The 23,700-nt window shown below is 35.2% G+C and overlaps 1 protein-coding gene across 1 annotated transcript in view; it reads left to right on the forward strand.

Annotated features, from left to right (window-relative positions):
- The window catches only part of CNTN5 (contactin 5), a 784,689-nt gene that overhangs the window by 471,699 nt on the left and 289,290 nt on the right, over window positions 1–23,700 (forward strand). Inside the window, exons 8-11 of the mRNA XM_059391830.1 lie at window positions 4,227–4,408; window positions 18,119–18,255; window positions 20,303–20,432; window positions 22,478–22,628. Of these exons, the coding sequence (XP_059247813.1) occupies window positions 4,227–4,408; window positions 18,119–18,255; window positions 20,303–20,432; window positions 22,478–22,628 (600 nt within the window). The remainder of the gene's footprint in view (window positions 1–4,226; window positions 4,409–18,118; window positions 18,256–20,302; window positions 20,433–22,477; window positions 22,629–23,700) is intronic.

Below are 23,700 nucleotides of genomic sequence, written 5' to 3' on the forward strand. Positions count from 1 at the left end.
AGTAAAATACTAAAAGGGTGGCAAAGACCCCAGGAAAATATGCTTTAAACAAATCAGAAAAGACCCTAAATCATGAGGGGGAGAAATGGGATAAAAAGAGGTTCAGAAAAAAAAAAAGAAAGAAACAATTTAAAAAAAGAAAACAAATAAAGGAAAAATATAAAAAAGAAAAATATATATATATATATTAGATAAACTAGTTAAAAAACATTAAAAAAGAAAAGGGTAAAAGTTTAAAAAATTTAGCAGAAGGAAAAAAAAAACCTGAAAAAAAACCCCTACAAATTAAATTAACTGCAAGACTAATGAATCATGGGGAGAAAGCCATGAGTTCAGTGCTTTGCTTTCTCTTCTTCTGGAATTCCGCTGTTCTCCTTGGTGTTGAGCCTGCACTCCTTGGTAGGTGAACTTGGTCCTGGCTGGATTTCTTGTTCATCTTCTGGGGGAGGGTCCTGTTGTAGTGATTCTCAAGTATCTTTGCGAAGGCAGAATTGCACTGCCCTTACCAGAGGCCAGGCTGAGTATTCCACTCTGGTTTGATTTCCTGAGATTTTGTTCCCTGAATGCTTTCTGTAGAGTTCTGGAGGACAGGAATGAAAATGGCAGCCTCCTAGTCTCTAGCCCAGAGTAGCAGAGAGGTCGGGGCCCCACTCCTCAGTGCACCCTCAGAGAACAGCGCCCAATTACTCCCATCTCCCTAGCCTCCGGCCGCACTCCAAGCTCACTTAGGCTGCGACTGGTTCAAGGTAACCCTGAGCTGAGAGCTCACTCCTCGGCTCTGTCTCTGTAGCCGGCTTCACCATTCTAATACCTGCAAGCTCTGCGACACTCAGACACCCCCACTTCTTCTGTGACCCTGCGGGACCTGCGCCACATTGACCCTGCGTGGGCTTCACCCTGGTTTAGCCTCTAGAGTGATGTCCCTCAGTGGAACAGACTTTTAAAAGTCCTGATTTTGTGCTCCGTTGCTCCGCCGCTTGCCAGGAGCCTGCCCCTCCCCCCGGAGTCTATCTTCCCATCGCTTTAGATTCACTTCTCCACCAGTCCTATCTTTCAGAAAGTGGTTGACTTTCTGTTTCTAGAATTGCTGTTCTTCTTCTCTTCAATCTCCTGTTGGATTTGTAGGTGTTTGCAATCTTTAGATAAGCTATCTAGCTGATCTCCTGCTACCTGATGTAGTCTCAGCCTGCTACTTCTCTGCCATCTTGACTACTCCCCCCGTAATTTAAATAATTAATGTTCACAACTACTCTCTGAAATAGGTCATATTATTTCCCCCATATTGTACATTTAAGTGGAAAAAATAAGATGTTAAATAACATATGGTTGTGGAACGTTTTATTCCCAGAATGTCTAGCTGGAGAACCCACACTTTACTACTACTCCATTAGCAACTGTTCATGATTAAGGAATTTTTAATAAATTTAAAGAATTATTTAAGCAACTTACTGCTAAAACATTGAAATTAGGGATGGAATACTTGATTTTTCTAAGAAAACATGAATTGGTAAGATTGGCACAAGCAGAACACAACACAATTAAGGAAAACTGGAAGGAACTAAAAATATTATTGAAAAACTAACTTCACTAATGGTGGCAGACCCAAGTGACTTTTTTTTTTTTTTTTTTTTGGAAAATTCTATCAGTGTCCAAAGGAACATATTATTTCCATACTACTTAAGCTGTCAGAAAAAGGGTACTATTCTAGCATGTTCACTAAGATATCATCCTTCATTATGATACCAAATGTGTCAAAACTAAAACCAAATCTGTCAAAATATTGTAAGTGGGTGCCTGAATAGCTCAGTGGGTTAAGCCCCTGTCTTCAGCTCAGGTCCTGATCTCAGGGTCTGCTCAGCAAGGAGCCTGTTTCCCCCTCTCTCTCTGCCTCTCTGCCTACTTGTGACCTCTCTCTCTCTGTCAAATAAATAAATAAAATCTTTAAAAAATTGTCTTGTAAGCAAACCAACAACTTACTCACCAACAAGAAGTAAGCACACATACAAACCAATAAACCTAATAAGCAGAAAATAATCTCACCTTTGAATATAGATGCAAAAATCCTAACTTAAAAAGATCACAAATTCTCATACATATTAAAAAAATGATATGCTATGCCAATATTAGGTTATTCCAAACTGCAAGTTTCAATCCTCTTAGATGTTGGGTATGTGTATCTACCTAAATAAATAAGAAAAATTGTCAACTCTAATTCAGAAATTTCAATTCTATGCCTTATTCCTAAGGAACTAATCAAAAAAGGTTTCAAAATACACAGGTGTTTATTATAGAATTGTTTATAATAGTAAACACTGCTATGCCTTCTATAAGAAAAATTAGTGTAAAAAGTGTTAAACTTAGCAATTATAATCTATGGTAGAATGTAGTAAGAGCTGTGAGTTTAAAAAAAGTAAAAAAGGACTTATATTAAAAAAAAATCCCTGTAGACTACACAAATAAGGAAAGACTTTGCTGAAGAGGAGGCATTTAAGATGGGTCTCAAAGGATTAGTAGGATTTTAACAGATATAATTGGAAACACACAGAGATATGTTTCTGGGTCAGGAGATATGGAAGGAAGCAGTGAGAAATCAAACTGAAAAACTAGACTGGGTCCAAACCATAAAGTGCATTAAATATAGATAGTAATAAATAAATCAGTGGGACTGAACTGAGAAGCCTGAAACAAAAGTATGTGAAATCAATTATGTGACAAAGACAAGATACCAGATATTATAGAGAAAGGGGTTTTACTTTAATGGTACTAAAACAATTAGTTATATTCTCTAACACGAAACACATGAATATAATCCAGGTGGATTAAAGATCAAACTATTCAAAAGGAAAAAAAAAAACACACACACACACACACAATATACAGCCAGAAACAGTTTAGACAATAAGGACATAAGCAGGTATACAGATACTTTTTTTTAAACAAACAAGAAATAGATATTGTGAAGGAAACTATAGATGTTTATTTCCCCCAAAAATGTTCATAAAAGTGTATCAGAGATGTCATCATAGACTAACAATACACTGAGGGAGAATTTTTCTGAGAAACAAGGTCTTAGTGGCTCTAATACACAAAGAACGCTAAGAAATAAATTTTAAAAATTCAAATAGGCAAATAGAAAAATGAAAGAAAAAATAGGAAAATAACATAAACAAACAATTCACAGAAAAGCAGATGCAAATAACCCAAAAAAGTCTAAAAAATTTTCAATCTTCTTTGAGTTCAGAGAAATATTAAAGTAGCAACAAAATGTCATTTTTTACTTTTTGATACTGACAAAAATTAAACAGATTGATCACATAAAATGGCTGCAAGGATATGGAGAAACAGTCTCATATATTACTGATAGATATGGAAACTGCTACTATATTATTGAGAAACAATCTGGCAGTACTTATTAAAATGAAAAATGTGCACGGCATTTGATCCATCAATTCTACTTTTGTAAATGTCTGCTGCAGCAAATAAAAGCAATAGTATGTAATATATGTGCAAGGTTGTTTATAGCAATATTGTTTTTTAGTGGCCAAAAAAAAAATGGAAAGAAAAAAAACTGGGACTACACTTAATGCCTAACTATAGAGGATGGCTCATTAAAGTCTGATACATATATGTAAGGAATAATATGCAGTTATTAACTAGAATAAGTCGGGAGTTGATCTTGAATTTGATTTTTTAGTTATAAAATATCAAGTACACAACTTATTTTTTAAACAAAACCAGAAATAACTAATCATATGTGTTACATATATGCATCATAAAGACAAGGTGGGAGATTACATGCAAATTATATTTGTTGTTGCAAAAAGAAGATATTTGTGGAGGTGGACATAAAAGAGTTCTTAGTTCATTTAGTTCATGAGTCTTTTGTTTAATATCTTTGAATAATCATGCATTACTTTTGTAATTTTGTCAAATTACTTTACCATTCAATTAATTTTTTTAAATAAAGTATGAGTATTAAAATGTATAAAATATTGTCTCTGAATTGCTTTACTGAAATACGAAAGAAGAGGAAACTATCTTCTTTGAGTGTAACTACTTCCCAGACAATATACATGGAAAGTGAAGTACATCATCCAACACATGGTCCTTAATTGTGATTACACTTTATAGCACTCAGCCTATTAAGTGCTTAAGTTACCAGATAATAGAATCTATGTTCCTAATAGTGGAAAGTATATTAACGGCATTTTTGCTCCTTATTGTAGCCCAGTTCCAACAATCACATGGATGAAGGTTAACGGTTATATTCCTAGTAAGGCACGTCTGCGGAAATCTCAGGCAGTCCTGGAAATACCCAACGTGCAGCTGGATGATGCAGGCCTATATGAGTGCAGAGCTGAAAACTCACGTGGAAAAAATTCTTTTCGTGGACAGTTACAAGTATACAGTAAGTGCTCTCAGCAAAGCATGTTGCTCTCATCCCAAGAGTCAAACTGAAAATGCAAATTAATTTGAACTGAATATTCTTTGTTAGGTAGTACCAAAAAAACCCAAGTAATAATTTTTTAATCATACTTCTTTTGCATGAAAAATATCATGTAAAATTACTCTATATACAGAAATATTTTTAACTAAAAATGAGTGGGGAATTATCAGGTTCTTTGTATAGAAAGTAGATATACTTACAAATAAGATATTTTCCTGGTACCAAAGCCATTCTTTGATAACTTAAAAATCTTGTAACCTTTGTTAATTTATTCTTGCCCCTGGCCTGAGTCAGGAGTTGTAATCTATTGCCCATGAACCAAATCCTGCTCAACAATCACTTTTTTGTAAATAAAATTTTTTGGAATGCAGCCACACCCATTTGTTTACATATTGTCTATGTCAGCTTTTGCACTTTTGTGGCAGAATAAAGTAGTTAAGACAGAATTAAGTAAGTGATTTGCAAAGCCTAGATTTGCTATCTGGTCCTTTACAAAAGAACTCTTTGCTGACCCCTGGCTTAAATTAATACATCTAAAAGATAAATAGCCTCTTCAGCCTACAACCACTTAAGTTGTCCAAAATACCAAAGAGCCAACCAGGTTGTGTGCAAGAACTGGGAGAATCTACTTCAAAAATACCTACAATCTCATCTTTACTGCAAAGGGTCATAAATTGTATCTACTTTTCATATTTGCTTTTATAGTATATATTATGCATAATGAGCAAGTGATAGTATTCTTATTTCCTAAATGAAGAGAGTAAAAAACAAACAAACAAACAAACAAAAAAGAGGAATACTATAATGCAGAACATTGTTATAAGAAAATTCAGATGCTTTCAAGATAAAATTATCCAACTTACGTATTTGGCTGAACCCACCAAGCAACTACAACTGTCATTGCATCTCAAGATCAGTTCTCCTAAAAGCCTAATGTCCTTCAAAAGAACTTTTAAAGAATTGCTTAAAATATTAATATCTGAATTCAGTGTGACTTTTCTTCCCTTATCTCTAATATCTCCTTTAGGATTTCAGCAGTCCAACCTTATTGAATCTACCATGCACATTTCATAAGTTCATTTATTCAAATAATGGTTATTAAGTGTATATTATTGCTCGACATACTAGCAGCAGAGCTTTCAAGGAACTTGTGGTTCATTGGATTAGATGAAAAATAAACCCCACATTAGAGCAGAGCATGCTGCCTGCTGTGATAAAGGCAAGTGCAAAGGAGTAGAGTCTACTGCATTCTAATGGGCTGATTCAGGGAATGCTTTCCAAAGGATTTAAACCATTCTTTAAAAGCTAAAGGGGGAAAAGCGTCATGGAAAAGAAACAGTCATTTAGAAGTTTGCCAGATTGAAACACTAGCACTGGTTTGTTTATTTTTAGGCCATGGGTATGGTAGTTTGAAGAAATTCACAAAGCAAACTGATCATGATTTCTTATTATATAATTAAGTAAACTGTCTAGCCATATGAAAAAAATGTTGCTTCTGTACCCCAGTGAACAATAATTAATATACAGATCACATCAGTTTGATTTGATTTGATTTGATTTGAATCATATTAGTAACATTCATATAATATCAGTTTATCCTCAAAAGTGATAGATACTATTTTATCTCTACAGATAAAAATCTGATACTGAAAGGTGTTCAACCAGAACATTACTACTCAGAACACAAAAAATTCAATGAGTGGGGCACCTGGGTGGTTCAGTGGGTTAAGCCTCTGCCTTTGGCTCAGGTCATGATCTCAGGGTCCTGGAAGCAAGCCCTGCACCAGGCTCTCTGCTCAGCTGGGAGCCTGCTTCCCCCTTTCTCTCTACCTGCTTGTGATCTCTCTCTCTGTCAAATTAATAAATAAAATCTTTTAAAAAAAATGCAAGGAGTGCCTGTTAGTCTGGGAAGTTACAAATCTTTCTGTGTGGTGAAAAATGGCCCACACCTAACTGTAATGTGATTCGCAGTTTGAGACAGAAGTTTCTATATGGCCCTACTCTACTTGCACCACTCACCACTCCAGCTATTTGATTCATGGCAGCAATAATTATTTCCAGGAAAATGGGGAAAAATGATTTCACTCAATACTACTGGCTTACTTTAAGAGAGTATGCTACTTAGAAACAAGGTATGGCTCTCCTTGTCACACACAATTTGATGTACACTATAGGCCAATCAGGTAAGGACAAACCTGCCCAAAGCATGCATCATTTTTGATAGAAAATCATCAAGATTGTAGACTAGAAAAAGAAACTGGACCAGCTTGCTACTCTGGTACATATTTCTGACAGTTTGGGAAGGTATCTGGAAGAATTTGGCCTTTCACTGTAGCCTATATTTAGGGTAGTTTTCTACTCTGCTCCTGTTTTTCCTGGATAATCCCAGTTAATGTCAGTACCACTGGGACAGTTACAACAATCTCTCTTTCAGTTTGAGAAGTATCTTGATTATTACATATTCAGTCCTCACCTGTCAAACTCTGTAGAAGAATCTTGGCTAGCATTTCCACTTGACTGGCAGTTGATACAGAGGAGTATGATACATGAATATTCCACTAAATCCATGGTTTGTAATTAGAATGTTCTCCTTTCAGGGGAATGGATTTCTGTTGGAAGGTCTAACACCTGGTCCTCACCTATTGGAAGAACTAGAGCCTGATACTTTTTATCTAAATGGTCAATATTCACAGAGTACTAAAAACATAGGGTTTTTCCTGTGGCTCACTTTCTTTTGGAAAGTGTAATTACGGGAATATTTCACATGGTCAGTTAGATGTTATTCAATGGATGAGTCAAGCTTCCAAGGCAAACTTTCAATCTTTCTAGTCTCATTTTTTTGGTCAAATCATTACAAAATAAGTGGTAATATAGGTAGTAGGCATAAATTTAAACCATATATTTTATTATTTATAATTCAAAATTTATATTATAAAAATAATGCAACAAATGGCACAACATGAAGAAGTCCATGGCAGTAAAATAATAAAAATTAAGGTGAAGCTATGTGTCTTATTTAGCCAATATATTCGAATAACAATACTCACGAAAGGGCACCTGGCTGGCTCAGGGGGTTAAAGCCTCTGCTTTCGGCTCAGGTCATGTTCTCAGGGTCCTGGGATTTAGCCCCGCATCAGGCACTCTGCTCAGCAGGGAGCCTGCTTCCTCCTCTCTCTCTCTGCCTGCCTCTCTGCCTACCTGTGATCTCTCTCTGTTAAATAAATAAATAAAATTGGAAACAATACTCATGAAAAGGAAAAAAAATAAATTAGCAAAAACCAAAGTTTTAGGGGCACCTGGGTGGCTCAGTTGGTTAAACCTCAGACTCTTGGTTTCAGCTCAGGTCATGATTTCAGGTTCTAGAGATCAAACCACAAGGAACATGGAACTCCACACTCAGCGAGGAGTCTGCTTCTTTCCTCTCTCTCCCTCCCCCTTTGTCCCACACCCCGGCTTGCATGTGTGCTCTCTCTCTCTTTCTCTCTCTCAAATACATAAATCTTTTAAAAACCACAAAATTTTAGTAATAATTGAAACTTAGAAAAACTGCATATTTAATCTATTAAATAGTCTTTTGTTTAAAATATATTATAGTCCGGGTGCCTGGGTGGCTCAGTGGGTTGAGACCTCTGACTTCAGCTTGGGTCATGATCTCAGGGTCCTGGGATTGAGCCCTGCATCAGGCTTTCTGCTGGGTGGGGAGACTGCTTTCCCCACTCTCTCTCTGCCTGCCTCTCTGCCTACTTGTGATCTCTGCCAAATAAATAAAATCTTAAAAAAATAATAACATAAATCCAGGATCTATATTTCCAATGTAAATTGAACGTTCCTTGTTAAAGTTCTCAATTAAAATGAAAAGAATGAGAAAACAAAGGAAGAAAGAAGTAAGGAGGGAAAAAGGAAAGAAGGAAGGAAGCTCAAACAATTTTAAACAATTTTATATATAAGGAGCTCTCAACAGGAGGTACTTTGTATACCGAAAAATATTAGATAAAGATGCATGATCTATGAGTTTAAATATATATCATGTGCTCCATCAACTAGTAATTTGTCACCCTGTTGGTAAGGACACTGTCACTAAGATCACTGAAATGATTGTATTGACAATTTAGACTAGAAATATATCAGTATTAATATATACCTGTAACCAAGACTTTTAAGAGAAAATTACATTGCATTGTACTAAATATCCAATAAGGAACACAGCTTTATTTTCATTGCAGTGTAGTGTTATAGATTTCCTTATTTTTGTAAAATCTCTGGAGAGTGCCCTCACAAATTTTAATACCTGCCAATGTCTGCAATTTGATAAAAAGTTTTTCCAAGACAATGACTATTTTTGTTTGGTTTGTTATTTTTCCTATTTTTCCCATCATTAAGCATTATGCCCAGCACACAGTGGATAATTTTTATAACTCTATGCTATTATAATGATTAGTGCTTAGATATACACACCATTCTTCAAGGTAAACTGTGAAGACCAGATGCTAGTCAGGTAATGAGCAACACATGCACAGATGTAGGGCCCAGCGAACCTATGGCCCCCTGCAGGGAGCCTGAAGCCTCCAGCCTGGGCAGGTGCTACCCTGCTGGGCCATCTGGTGTCTATGGAGCACCGAGGAGATTGGGCCATGGGTGCAATAGGAGGCAGACAGACCTGCTTGCCCTGTGCATGAATGCAAATGCTGAGACCATGGCAGTGAGGGACCCCTTAGAGGATGAGAGCCTCTGACAAATGGTGTTGGGAAAATTGGACAGCCACATGCAGAAAAATGAAACTGGACCTTTTCCTTACACCACCTTTTCCGCCTCTGACCCAGCATGTGATGCTGTGGTTGGATATTTCAGATTTCACAGTCTCATTCTACCAGGAGTTTGAAGACAGGAAAGAATAAAATCACCTATATGCCTATTTTTAATGAATCTATCTCTTTGGTAGGGAAGTATTTTGAAGAACAGCTATCAGAGCAGATTCTTGGATTTAACATGACAGTTTTCACAAGTTTACAGCACCATAAAGATGAAGTGGCTGATGTACATTGCATGCTGTTCACACTTTCAGATTTTCTAGCTTTTAAACAAAGTTTCAGGACTACAGAGCATTTTTTTAAAATAAACATATAATGTATTATTAGCCCCAGGGGCACAGGTTTGTGAATCACCAGGCTTACACACTTCACAGCATTCACCATATCACATACCCTCCCCAATGTCCATATCTCCACCCCCCTCTCCCTACCCCCATCCCCCCCATCACCCTGTTTGTTTTGTGACATTAAGAATCTCTTATGGTTTGTCTCCCTCTCGATCCCATCTTGTTTTATTTATTCTTTCCCTACCACCCAAATCCCCCATGTTGCATCTCCACTTCCTCATATCAGGGAGATAATATGATAGTTGTCTTATCTGATTGACTTATTTCGCTAAGCATAATACCCTCTAGTTCCATCCATGTTGTCGCAAATGGCAAGATTTCATTTCTTTTGATGGCTGCATAGTACTCCATTGGGTATATGTACCACATCTTCTTTATCCATTCATCTGTTGATGGACAGCTAGGTTTTTTCCATAGTTTGGCTATTGTGGACATTGCTGCCATAAACATTCAGGTGCATGTGTCCCGTCAGATCACTATGTTTGTATCTTTAGAGTAGATACCCAGTATTGCAATTGCTGGGTCATAGGGTAGCTCTATTTTCAACTTTTTGAGGAACCACCATGCTGTTTTCCAGAGTGGTTGCACCAGCTTGCATTTCCACCAAGAGTGTAGGAGGGTTCCCCTTTCTCTGCATCCTCGCCAGCATCTGTCATTTCCTGACTTGATATTTTTAGCCATTCTGACTGATGTGAGGTGGTATCTCATTGTGGTTCTGATTTGTATTTCCCTGATACTGAGTGATATGGAGCACTTTTTCATGTGTCTGTTGGCCATATGGATGTCTTCTTTGCAGAAATGTCTGTTCATGTCCTCTACCCATTTCTTGATTGGATTATTTGTTCTTTGGATGTTGAGTTTGCTAAGCTCTTTACAGATTTTGGACACTAGCCCTTTATCTGATATGTCGTTTGCAAATATCTTCTCCCATTCTGTCAATTGTCTTTTGGTGTTGCTGTTTCCTTTACTGTGCAAAAGCTTTTGATCTTGATGAAATCCCAATAGTTCACTTTTGCCCTTGCTTCCCTTGCCTTTGTCGATGTTCCTAGGAATAAGTTGCTGTGGCTGAGGTCGAAGAGGTTGCTGCCTGGGTTCTCCTCAAGGATTTTGATGGATTCCTTTCTCACGTTGAGGTCCTTCATCCATTTTGAGTCTATTTTCATGTGTGGTGTAAGGAAAAGGTCCAGTTTCATTTTTCTGCATGTGGCTGTCCAATTTTCCCAACACCATTTGTTGAAGAGGCTGTCTTTTTTCCATTGGACATTCTTTCCTGCTTTGTCGAAGATTAGTTGACCATAGAGTTGAGGGTCTATTTCTGGGCTCTCTATTCTGTTCCATTGATCTATTTGTCTGTTTTTGTGCCAGTACAATGCTGCCTTTATGATGACAGCTTTGTAATAGAGCTTGAAGTTCGGAATTGTGATGCCACCAATTTTGGCTTTCTTTTTCAATATTCCTTTGGCTATTCAAGGTCTTTCCTGGTTCCATATAAATTTTAGGATTATTTGTTCCATTTTTGAAAAAAAGAATGGATGGGATTTTGATAGGGATTGCATTAAATGTGTAGATTGCTTTAGGTAGCATAGACATTTTCACAATATTTGTTCTTCCAATCCTGGAGCATGGAACATTTTTCCATTTCTTTGTATCTTCCTCAATTTCATTTATGAGTACTTTATAGTTTTCTCAGTATATATTCTTTGCCTCTTTGGTTAGGTCTATTCCTAGGTATCTTATGGTTTGGGGTGCAATTGTAAATTGTACGGACTCCTTAATTTCTCTTTCTTCTGTCTTATTGTTGGTGTAAAGAAATGCAACTGATTTCTGTGTATTGATTTTGTATCCTGACACTTTACTGAATTCCTGTACAAGTTCCTGTACAAAGACTCCCATGTAGCGGAGTCTTTTGGGTTTTCCACATATAGGATCATATAATCTGTGAAGAGTAGTAGTTTGACTTCTTCTTTGTTGATTTGGATGCCTTTAATTTCTTTTTGTTGTCTGATGGCTGAGGCTAGGACTTCTAGTACTATGTTGAATAGCAGGGGTGTTATAATGGACATCCCTGCTGTCTTCCTGACCTTAGCAGAGAAGCTCAGTTCTTCTTCATTGAGAATGATATTTGCGGTGGGTTTTTCATAGATGGCTTTAATAATATTGAGGTTTGTGCCCTCTATCTCTACACTTTGAAGAGTTTTGATCAGGAAGGGATGCTGTACTTTGTCAAATGCTTTTTCAGCATCTATGGAGAGTATCATGGTTCTTGTTCTTTCTTTTATTAATGTATTGTATCATATTGATTGATTTGCGGATGTTGAACCAACCTTGCAGCCCTGGAATAAATCCCACTTGGTCGTGGTGAATAATCCTTTTAATGTACTGTTGGATTCTATTGGCTAGTATTTTGTTGAGAATTTTTGCAACTGTGTTCATCAAGGATATTGGTCTGTAATTCTCTTTTTTGATGGGATCCTTGTCTGGTTTTGGGATCAAGGGGAGTACTACAGGGCTTTAAAAGAAGGAAGGGGATTGGATTTAAGCAACAGTTTGATGGTGGCTTTGTTGTGTAAATCATATTCTATAACAGTTTCCCAGAAATATTCACAACCCTAGATCCCACCTGCAGCAATGATATCTTTCTCAGTGTTGCCCAATAGATTGGGAGAGGTTTTGGCTAATGTGAAAGAATTACATACTGGAAAGACTGTCTTTATTCTGCAACTCTTTATTAATGTTAAGTATTGATGGGTCAAAAGACAATCACCTGACTCTCCCTGAGACTTGTTTCTCCTGAAGCACTTTCTTGTGTTCAGTAATCCTAGTCCTCCTCCTTGAGTAGATGCCTTTCTCAGAAGCCTCTTTTGAGTCAAGATCCTCTGGAACAACCCCAGGTCCATCATTCTACCCAAGGCCCCTTTTCCAGTGTACAATGTTGGTATGTCAGCATTTGAAAGAACCCACCATCTTAATGGTCTTTGGCCCAGCAGGCTCCGCATGTCCCACCTGGTTTTTTGTGCTCTCACAGCTTTCAGTTTCAGTCTTGCAGTCTCAAAGGTGTTTTTGACTATTTGGGAGATTTGTCAAGGGTGTTACTCAAGCCAGCTGCCCCTCTTGAGACTTCTGAAGCATCTTCTATCACAGCTAGTCTTGGCTTTAGCAATCAACTGAGAGAGCTGTCCTTTACTTAAAGCTAGACATTAAAGTCAATTCCTAGTCTACATTTGTAGTTCTTCAATAGTATACTGTATTCTGGTCTTGAGGTAGTCCCACTATTTCTATAAATCTCTTTTAAGAATTTTTGGAGGGCACCTGCATGGCCCAGTTCATTAAGCAGCCAATTCTTGGTTTTGGTTTAGGTTATTGTCTCAGGAGTGAGATCAACCCCCGTTTTGGGCTCCACACTGAACGTGGAGCCTGCTTAAGATTCTCTCTCTTCTCCCTCACCCACTAATCACTCATGCTCTCTCAATAATTTTTTAAAAAAAAGAAGAAAATATTTTTATAGATGAATAATCAGGCAAACCTAGCATATATACTCTCAGAATTCCAGGATTATTCACCAAAGATCAGAATATTATGTTCTTTGTGCTTTTTAGCTGTTAGTACTATGAAAACAAAAATGCTTTCTATGATGCTGTTTCTCTTTTACTGGGACAAATATGAATTTATGCATATGCTGTACTAAAAGCATAGTCCAGGATAAAAGCCATTCCTTTCTCATAGTATGTTGTGTTTCCAAAGGTTTGTTAAAACCCTTTCTGTATAAATCAGTTCATTAGGTTTTTTGGGGGGATAGAGGCTCTACAGTTCCTCATCCTGTCAGATGGTGTTCCACTGGTCTAGCTCAGCACTAGTAGGAGAGAACAAAGTTTTACTATTCATCTGTCTGCTTTGATTTAGTACATGTTTGATAGAACATTACCTACCAGGAAACATGGATGTCACAAATCTAGAAAGAAGAAAAAATGTAATAGTTCAATTCTTAATGTGTAATATATATATATGTGTGTATATATACACACATATTTGTAATGTATATTACAATATATATCATAATACAATAAAATATATATTGCATAGATGTAATATATATTGCATATATAATATATTATGCATTACACACATATATATGTGAAAATAAGTCTCTGTATTGACTTTTCACTTGGCTCTTATAGTTCTAAAGGATGAGCTATAGGATCTGTGTGTTTCTGTACTGATGTGCATATAAAATACTTTTGTACCATGAAAAATAAATAAAGAAATTAAAGTGAGGGAAGATTAACGGACTAATGAAGGGAACAAACAGTTGCCAGGAACTTGTTTTGGACACTATTGCAGTTACTAGGTACTTTTCATGTACTAATTTATAATAACTCTTAGAAATTAGCATTCCTGATTGACAGGTGGGGAAACCAAGGCCTAGAAAGGTTAAGGAGCTTATTACTCCATGTCCCAATAATAATAAGCTATAAAACCAGATTCCAACTTAGAACTGGCAATAATATCAGCATAATATCCAACTAAACATACTGCCTCTTGGGAAAATATTGAGCTGAGCTAAGGTATGAGATAAGAACTGATGGAGAGTAGTTAATTCCTACTTACTCATCTTTTATTAATATTAGAGAAAAATAAAAATCCTCACCATTAGTTCTCATTCTCTGTTTTTTTCTTTTCTCTGGATCTGTGTTTTTCTGTATTAAGCATGATTTTAAAAGTATTTTAGCTGCTGGGGCACCTAAGTGGCTCAGTCGGTTAAGTGTCTGACTTTGGCTCAGATTATTATCTCAGGTCCTGGGCTCCTCTACAGTCAGCAGGGAATCTTCTTGTTCCTCTGCCTCTCCCCTGTGCTTGTTCTATTTCCCTCCCTCTCTCTCTCTCTCTCTCTCTCTCTCAAATAAATAAGTAAAATCTTAAAAAAAAATTTTAGCCACTAAAATACACTAAATATTTACCATAGAAGATAATACAAAATTGTATATTATGGATTGAAACTTGTATACACAAAGACAATTTTTTCAGTCCTATTTCTTTGGAGTATGTATGTCACCTTGAATTTCACTGTTATGATGTATATTCACAGTTGATAGAAAATGAAGTTCATGTTAATGCATGAGCAATAGATTGAGGAAATAAAGTAACCAATATTTATAACCAATATATCATCATAGTAGCCCATTGAAATAGGAATTATCATCTATGGCTTACAGATGATACTCATTAAAGTAATACATTCATGATCACATATTAGAGCAAGGGCAGGGTAGCATTGGATTTGAACCTACATTTACCCCCAACTGTATTATCTTTCCAATATACCATTTTACCCCTCACAGCTGAGAGTCCTAATATTAAAAATGATTTATGTGATTAAATATGTTGACTCTTCAACACTTAAAAATACAGGAGTAATGAAGGAGACCAATTACAATTAGGTTTTATCAATAGGGGTTTTGAGATTTTCTAATGACAAGAGATAATAAGCAAGAGTTTCTTTATGCACATCTGCTTTCTGTTTTTAAAAATGTAACCTGGAGACTGATCTGAAGCTCAAATGTATTACATAAATTGTTGCCAATATGCAATGCATCTGGTGAGAGTGTAATGGTGTTTAGGTGTTTAAAGTCCCATTCTTTTACCCCCTAAAAAAGGTGGCCTAACAAAAGATAGATCAAGAAGTTACTAGTGTTTTGATTGTGTGTTTAATTCTAGGGGCAGTATAAAAGACCATTTTTATTTGTAGAATTGCTGGTAGAGTGAAGCTGAGTATTTTAATTCAATGTCTGTCTCGTCTACTAGACTTTGAGCTGACAGCAAACACACATTGTAACTTATTGTTATCCTCAGTGTTAAGCATTGCACCAATAGTGGTGTCCAATAAATAGTTGCTGAAAGGAAGCAGAATTATTTCCTTTTAGTTTCATTTATCAATTGTTGGTTCCTATGACAAATTCATTTTGGAATCAAGACTCTAAATTAGGCTAGTATTGTAGAGTAATCCAAATATGTTTGAAGAAATGTTGACTTAATTTCTAATTTTTTTTATTGCCTAGACGATACAATATATTTTTATTTCAATAATTATTTCTCTCTTAATTTTTCATTTGAGTAACTTTTTAGTTCTCTTTTCAATTTCTTTTTAACTCCCATTATAGTACACAAAGAAACAAGGCAAATATAACTAGCCTAAAACAAAAACATAAAAATATACATGTATAACTAACCAATATCCTATAATTAATTTTATATGTAGGTCAGTTATGTCTAAAATAAGTGTATATGTCATGTCAACTTTGCTCTTGATGATCTTGCTATCTAGATGGGGTGCCAAACCATAAACAAGTAAAAAACCCAATAGATGTTTAAGTCATCAACAGGAGTAACAAGCTCTATCGTGATTATTTTCCAGGTGCCTAAGAACTAAACATACCCAAAGATGGTACAGATGACTCCCTTTTGAGTTTAGAGTTAATAAACACTATGTAATTTAGACTAAACTTTGAATTATTAGTAAAACTTAAAGAGACAAGAGAAGCAGAACATTCCACATGGATTTAAAAATTTGACGAAGATACAGGGTGTGCTTGGGAGATAGCACATCTGTATACTTGGATTACAAGGGTCATGAGTAGTATGAAATAAACTGGCAAAGTAGAGTAGGAAAGTACACAGAAAGTCCTAATGAGAAAGTAGAGTTTAATATTGCTTTCGTATCTTACCATTCTTATCAGTATTTTTAGCGTATTATGACAGAAAATTATAAAAGAAATGATTTTAGGAACCAGCCACAAAAGTCAGTATTAATATTTGAAGCTCTCCCTGGTAAGATTTTTGCATGACAGCTCCTAGACTTGAAGTTGAATCACAGAGTTGTTCAAAGGCCTACAAATTCTGACTATGCCAAAGTAAGGCTCTTTAAAAACCAGACTATATTGCCAAGAAGACAAATGAGCTATTAAATACAAAATTCCCATTTAGAGACCAGTAGAAGGCAAAACACGTTATGAACGCAATAAATGCTTCTGATTCATTTTTAAATCTGCTGGAATGGATTGAAAGAATTGTATGCTTTCTGAAGTCAGAAATATATTATTTTGAAAGTGGTTACTATCCCTTATTAACTGTTTGACCTTGGGTACATTTTTTTAACCTCTCTGAACCAAAGTTTCCTGATTCATAAATTTAAGTATGTTTGTTTTCAGGATCTATGTTCCAGGGATTAATCAATAATGTAGCTCAGTTCCTAAGACTAGAATGTAATAAATCAGAGTTCTTTTTCTCTTCCTCCTTCTCCTCCCTTTGAAACTGGTTAGTTTTTGGACATCTGTTGCCCCCTCAGGCCAACTATTATTCATGTGCAGTTTCCTTTAGTGCGTCTTCTTTCCTTTCTTGTGCTCTTATATTCTGTGACACTGACTTTAGATTTCTCCTACCACAGTATATACTCCTTAAAGGAAAAAAAAGTAAGATAGATGCTCCTATATCCCTAAGAACCTCTGAGACTAAGAAAGGACAAAATAGTATGAGGTAAATGAATCAATAATCAAAGTCCTCACTGTCAGAAAGTAAAATATTATTGGTTTATGCCAAAAAGGTTGCTAAAGAGAAAGAGTTCGTTCAGTTCAATATTTTTTCATAGTTATTGTTTTAGCTGTTTCAAAAAGAGTATTTGTGGACAAATAGTCACTTGGTTTTCAATAATTTTATTTAAAAAATTAGTCAATAAAGACATTATTCTGTACCTTATAATGTTTTTTAAATTACATTATTTCTTGGTAAAGTAATTTTTCACTTGTAACTTTGAAAATATTTTTTTAAATCTTTGAAGAATACTAGTAAATACAGAAAAACTTTACTCCAAGTGAATTTGAATTTACAAATTATTTTTCCTATTCCATTCAGGTTCTTTTAAGAAAAACAAAAATAAAAAAACAAAGCAGTTGGGGCTCCTGGGTGGCTCAGTGGGTTAAAGCCTCTGCCTTCGGCTCAGGTCATGATCCCGGGATCCTGGGATCAAGACGCGCGTTGGGCTCTCTGCTCCGCGGGGAGCCTGCTTCCTCCCCTCTCTCTCTCTCTGCCTACTTGTGATTTCTCTCTGTCAAATAAATAATTTTTTTTTTTAAAAAGCAGTTATTCAGCAAATAGACATGTTGTATTATTTCAGTTTGTGCTAATGCTGCCTTAATACCTAGAAAAAGTTATGTCTCTAAGTACCTGATTTCCTTCTGAACAAGGTCTGATACCTTGGAGATATTGGAGGCACAGCAATAAACTTGTAAAACAGTAAGATACAGTGGATCTAGCTTATGAAAGTGTTTTTAATTGTCACAATATTGTCACTGCTATATCCTTTTACATAGAGTTCAGTGTGAAATGCAATATTGTGCTTCTTTCAAATACATACAATTATTAGAACTAATACTTTTTTAATGCAAGGAATACTTCCATATGAATTTGAATTTCGTAATGTATTTGAGAAATGAAATCATCTTTCTTTAATGCTTAAATTCTTATAGCTTATCCACACTGGGTGGAAAAACTGAATGACACTCAGCTGGACAGTGGGAGCCCTCTTCGATGGGAATGCAAGGCTACTGGAAAACCCCGACCCACGTACCGTTGGCTGAAGAATGGAGTGCCCCTCTTGCCTCAGGTACTATTGGAAAATGTTAGCCTTTTCTTGTGTAATTTAACAGGATTTCACACAGGACAAACTACCTCTTTTTGTCTTATGGCAAGTCATTTCTTATTTGTGCCTTCTAATGTATTTTAAGTGAGAAATATAACAGGTGTAAAATAATTTTTTAAAATTATCTCATTACTTTTTTAAGTAATACATTGTTTCTTTAAATTTATTCAATCCTATAAATTCATAGAAAAATATCAATTATTATCATAGATTCATTGCTATTTCTAACTGACTTTTAGATATCATCTACCTTGTTGCTGTCCCCCTACAAATGGTGGAGTTAAGGCCCAGAAGTAAAGTGACTTGCCCAAGGTCACGTTTTTAGTGAGAAATGAAAGCATACTAGATTCCTAGCTTTCTGTATCCTGGACAAGTTTTTTTTCTGTGACATCCTACTTAGCAGGATTTAAAAGACTTAAATATCTTTTTAGTAAATCTACTGCATGAGTTTTTTTAAATCAATTACTATTTAATTTTAAAATAATAGGAATAATTTTAGCTAACTCCTTTATTGTGGCCTTTGCAGAAAGGAAGGCAAAGGGAGAATAGTTTGTTAGGTATGACCAAAATGGAGGGGAGGTATATGAAGTTGAAAATAAATTTTATATATATATATATTCTGCCCAGATCCTTCCTCTACCAAAAGACCTCTTTTCTGTCATTTACTTCTTTGGGGTTCATTTTGCCTCTTTGTAAAATGAAGAGATTGTATCAGATCTTTCCCACAGTCCCATCCAGCTCCAACATTCCATTATTCCAAAACCAGTTAGGCCCAAAGAAAACACAATACTCTAAATACTCTAAAGAAATACAGAAATACAAAGAACTATAGAGCTATTAAAGAAAAGAGGATATGAGAATCCTGAGACATTGATTCATTGTCTCTCTCTCTCTAATTTTCTAAGGATACCAGATAAACCTTGAGAAAGGAATACACTGGTCATATTTTTTACTTTCAGCATCCAAGTAAAGTAAAGTAAATTCACTTCTGCAAAGTGAATAGGTTTATTTTGAAAATTGTGTAAAATTACCTTGCATCTATTTTGATAGGTAAAGCACTGCTCACTAAAATTAAAAGAGTGATTTGCTTGGCATTAAGTAGACAAGACACCTGGTTGTTTAACAACATTTTAAATTTTAAATTCATTTTTGAAATGTGCTCTTGGCCTCACTTGACCTCAATTTGCACATGCTCAGTTTTTTGACTTCTGTATTATATTTTATCTGATGATGGAGTTAATATTCTTTGACCAATAATTTTATACAGACTCCAGTTGCAGAGCAATTTCTTTCCTGAATTTGTTGGGAAGTGAGAAAAAGGCAAATCCCTGACTAGATTAACATCATAAAAGGATTCTTGTTTTGATTTGGGCTATTTTTAACTTTGTCCTACTTGCCTACAGTCACAGTTGTCACCAAAGGCCACATGTGAACCCCTTCTCCTTCTGTAAAATGAAGTCAAATAAAATCTTCATCTGCTGATTATACTTCACAAGCTGTACTAGTATACCAAACAAACCTGCTCAGTATAAAAACAAAACTAAAACTAAAACTAAAACTCATAAGAATAACTACAGGAGGGGTGCCTGGGTGGCTCAGTGGGTTAAGCCTCTGCCTTCGGTTCAGGTCATGATCCCAGGGTCCTGGGATCAAGTCCTACATCGGGCTCTCTGCTAGGCAGGGAGCCTGCTTCCTCCTCTTTTTCTCTCTTTCTCTCTGCCTACTTGTGATCTCTCTCTGTCAAAAAAATACATAAAATCTTTTTTTTTTTTAAAGAATAACTACAGGAATATACAGTTATAATATCTTTTCTGGCCAAGAAATAGTTATAATTTACAAAAGACATTTTATCATAAAATAATGAACAGTTAATTCATATTGCTAAGTTGTCAAGTAATGCTCAGCTGTATTTATTGGAGGTTTTTTTCCCCCCTTGGTCTAGGAAAGAATAACTGCAAAATCTGTGTAATTTATTCACTTTCTATATCTATTTTTTTTTATTTTGTTACAGAATAGGATTGAGATGGTTAATGGATTGTTGGTGATCCACCATGTGAATCAGTCGGATGCTGGAATGTATCAGTGTTTGGCCGAAAATAAATATGGAGCCATTTATGCAAGTGCTGAGCTGAAGATTCTAGGTATGCAATTTCTAAGTAAATAAATGGGAAAAATGTGTAGCTTCTTTTCATGCTCTAATTCTTCCTATACTGAAATTTTACAATCTGATTGTAAAAACCTATTTTATGACTTGAAAAGAAATGCTTAATATTTACCCATACAGCTAATCATAGACAAGACAACACTCCAAGATAAAGCATCCTCTCATCATTGGGTACCAACTATTATCATCCTTACATGAAAAGGAAGGCCTTTCTGAGGCCACATCCAGGTGTCCCAGGGGATTACACCCTTGATAGGACACTAGCACCTTACTTACTATTTAAGTACTATTTAAGTACTTACTATTTAAGCCAATGATTCCATCCAATAGAATAGGCTTCCCAAACTGAGCATGTTTGAGCCACTGAATGAATTTTACTTTTTAGCATTCTAGTTTCCTAAACTTGGGTCTGAGAAGTTTGTAATACAAGAGAGAGACTTAAGTGTTCATAACTCATGTCACCCAAAGTGAGCAGGAGCCCACTACTTGTTCTGCACTAAAATTCCCAAAGCAAATATTAACAGAAATACCTACAATCTCAGGAATCTGGGAATTTATCATTTACATATCAGCTAAATGTAGCACACTGTAAGTCAACTTATTGAATTATGAATATTTGCTCTTAGAATTTTTCCACATTATAATAAACCCACCTAAAATAGACTCAGGAGTCCAAATTTCCATCTCCTACAGCCTAACTAATCAAATACAAATGTACTTTCTTCTCAGCTCATGCTCCAATATTTCTGAGTTAAAAAGCCAATTCGGGGTGACTCAGCAGGTGGCTCAGTAGGTTAAGCATCTGATTTCAACTCAGGTCATTATTTTAGGGTCCTGGGATCAAGCCCCTTTCAGACTCCCCAACTCAGTGCAGAGGCTGGCCTCCTCCCTTCCCCAGCTTGTGCTCTTTCTCAAATAAATCTTTAAAAAAAAGAAAGCTAATTCAGCCTTCACCTAGTTAATAGTTTATCCAGAAATACTCCCAAATATGTTTTTTTCTCATTCACTAGAGATATTTTCAAAATTACCTCTTACAAGTTCTGTTCCTACTAAGCAAACAAAATCATTATCTGTAGTCATATAAAATTCCTTCACCTTTCTTTCAATTCCTAACCCATCTCAATTATATACATATCTTTCTTGTTATATACATAGTTTTTAATGATGTTGTGCCATGCATTATACTGCTATATAATGGACATAAAATATTTATGAAATATCCATGAAGTTGTCAAATTGGTTTAAATAAATGTCTCAGATAGAGTAGACTCTTAGACATATCTTTCAAGTTCTCTTTTAGATTAAAAAAGGTCTTTATGTGTGTGTGTTGGTCTCTGTGTCACATGTTCTTTTAGTCCAATATCCTCAACCTACAGCTGCCCACTAGAATTACTTGAAGAAATTTAATCAAAAGTATTTTCATGAAAATCAGTGAAAACAATATTAATATTAATGAATGATCAGACCTTGTTATATAACTGCAAACAATGAAGTTAAATTTTTAATTGAAATTTAAATAATTCAATTTTAAATGTATTTTTGTAAAAACTACATTTAATTTTGTATAACATTAAAGTAAAATATGTATTAAGACTCATAGATAGGAAATGGATGACACAGGATCAATTACTCCACATGTAACCCCCATTTTTCCAAAGAAAGTCCCCGATAGACTTTCTTGGCCATCCCCTTCTTCTCTTGCTCAAGGTGATCATTATAATGTCTTTCATAATTAAAACTGATAATCATAATTGAATCATATTATCTTTTGAAACAGCCATTGTCTATGGACCCCACATTATATGAAACCATTATCTACTAATAGAAAGAGCAGCCAATAAGATATTAATTAATTACAAGTTTAAATTTTGAGTTAATGCCCTTTAAATGTGTAGGTATCCTACAATTTTATTACAAATGTTTCCCAGAAGAGATGCAAAATCATGATGAATCATCCATTAGAGATTATTGCCATTGCTTCTGGAAGAATTAACATTAGTATTTATTTTTTTTTTGTCATAGCTTCAGCCCCTACTTTTGCATTGAATCAACTGAAGAAAACAATCATTGTTACCAAAGGCCAAGAAGTCATCATAGAGTGCAAACCTCAAGGCTCTCCAAAACCAACCATCTCTTGGAAGAAGGGAGACAAAGCAGTGAGAGAGAATAAAAGGTAAGAAGTCTATTTCATAATTCAAATTTTTAACATCAATCTTTTTTGAAGTTGCAGATGATAAAGAGTATACAAGAAAGACTTTTGCAATAATTTCAACCATATTTCATTAACAGATTAAAATATTATTTTTGTCTACATAATGATTGGAAAGAACCAAAAGCTCTGTTTCAATAGGGTCAGATGCCTTTGCCTACATGATGTTTTAGCACCAAAGACAATTTCATCAGGTTATAAAGAAAGCAAACATGTTTCTTAAGCTAGTTATTTTGAGTTTCATTTTGAATCTGCACATTTAGAGACTCACAAGTCACATATAATAATTTTTAGAGGTTGTATCATTATTTTAAGGTTAATATTTTTAAATGATATGAGGATGGATCTTTCAGATAATTACTTACGGGGAGTACTTTCAACTAAGATTTGTGTCTAGGTTTGCCCTCTTTTTTTCAATCTTATTGAGGCAAAATAATATAGGATTATTTCAGTTGCCATAGGCAAATGAGAAATGTGCAGATGAATGTTTATTGTGTAAAGATTTGTTTTTTGTAATCAAAGCCAAAGGACATCACAGGAATACAAATGGGGAAAAATTATGAATAAATCAAATCATCATAGGACTATGTATGCCAAAATCAAAACCCCATGCTATATTAATCATTAACATATTGGTGTTGCAAATGGTGATTCAGCTTTGACAAAATAATATCCTTTATTATGTTTAAATAAGGTTGCATACGTCATTTAAGGTTTTGTTCTTCATTTGATCTATAAGGATAAGGAGTTTATGCCTTATTTTATGTCTGTCTGGATCTAAGTAATAATATAGTAAAAGTTAATTTATGTCAGTATTAGGGTTTTATTTGAATAATTCTGTCGGTAATTTTGGAATATTTTGAAATATTTGAAAATTTTCTTTAGAAATGTGTTTTTTTTCCCCATTCTAATCTGAAAAACACTGATTTAAACTGCTTGTCTCAGATGAGATAATTGACAGACTGATTGGGTTAAGTTCAGTCATAAGGATGTATAATTGCCTGAAAAGGGTGATCATCTGGGTTTGAAATGGGTT

This window comes from Mustela nigripes, chromosome 1, assembly GCF_022355385.1.
Source record: "Mustela nigripes isolate SB6536 chromosome 1, MUSNIG.SB6536, whole genome shotgun sequence".
NCBI lineage: Eukaryota > Metazoa > Chordata > Mammalia > Carnivora > Mustelidae > Mustela > Mustela nigripes.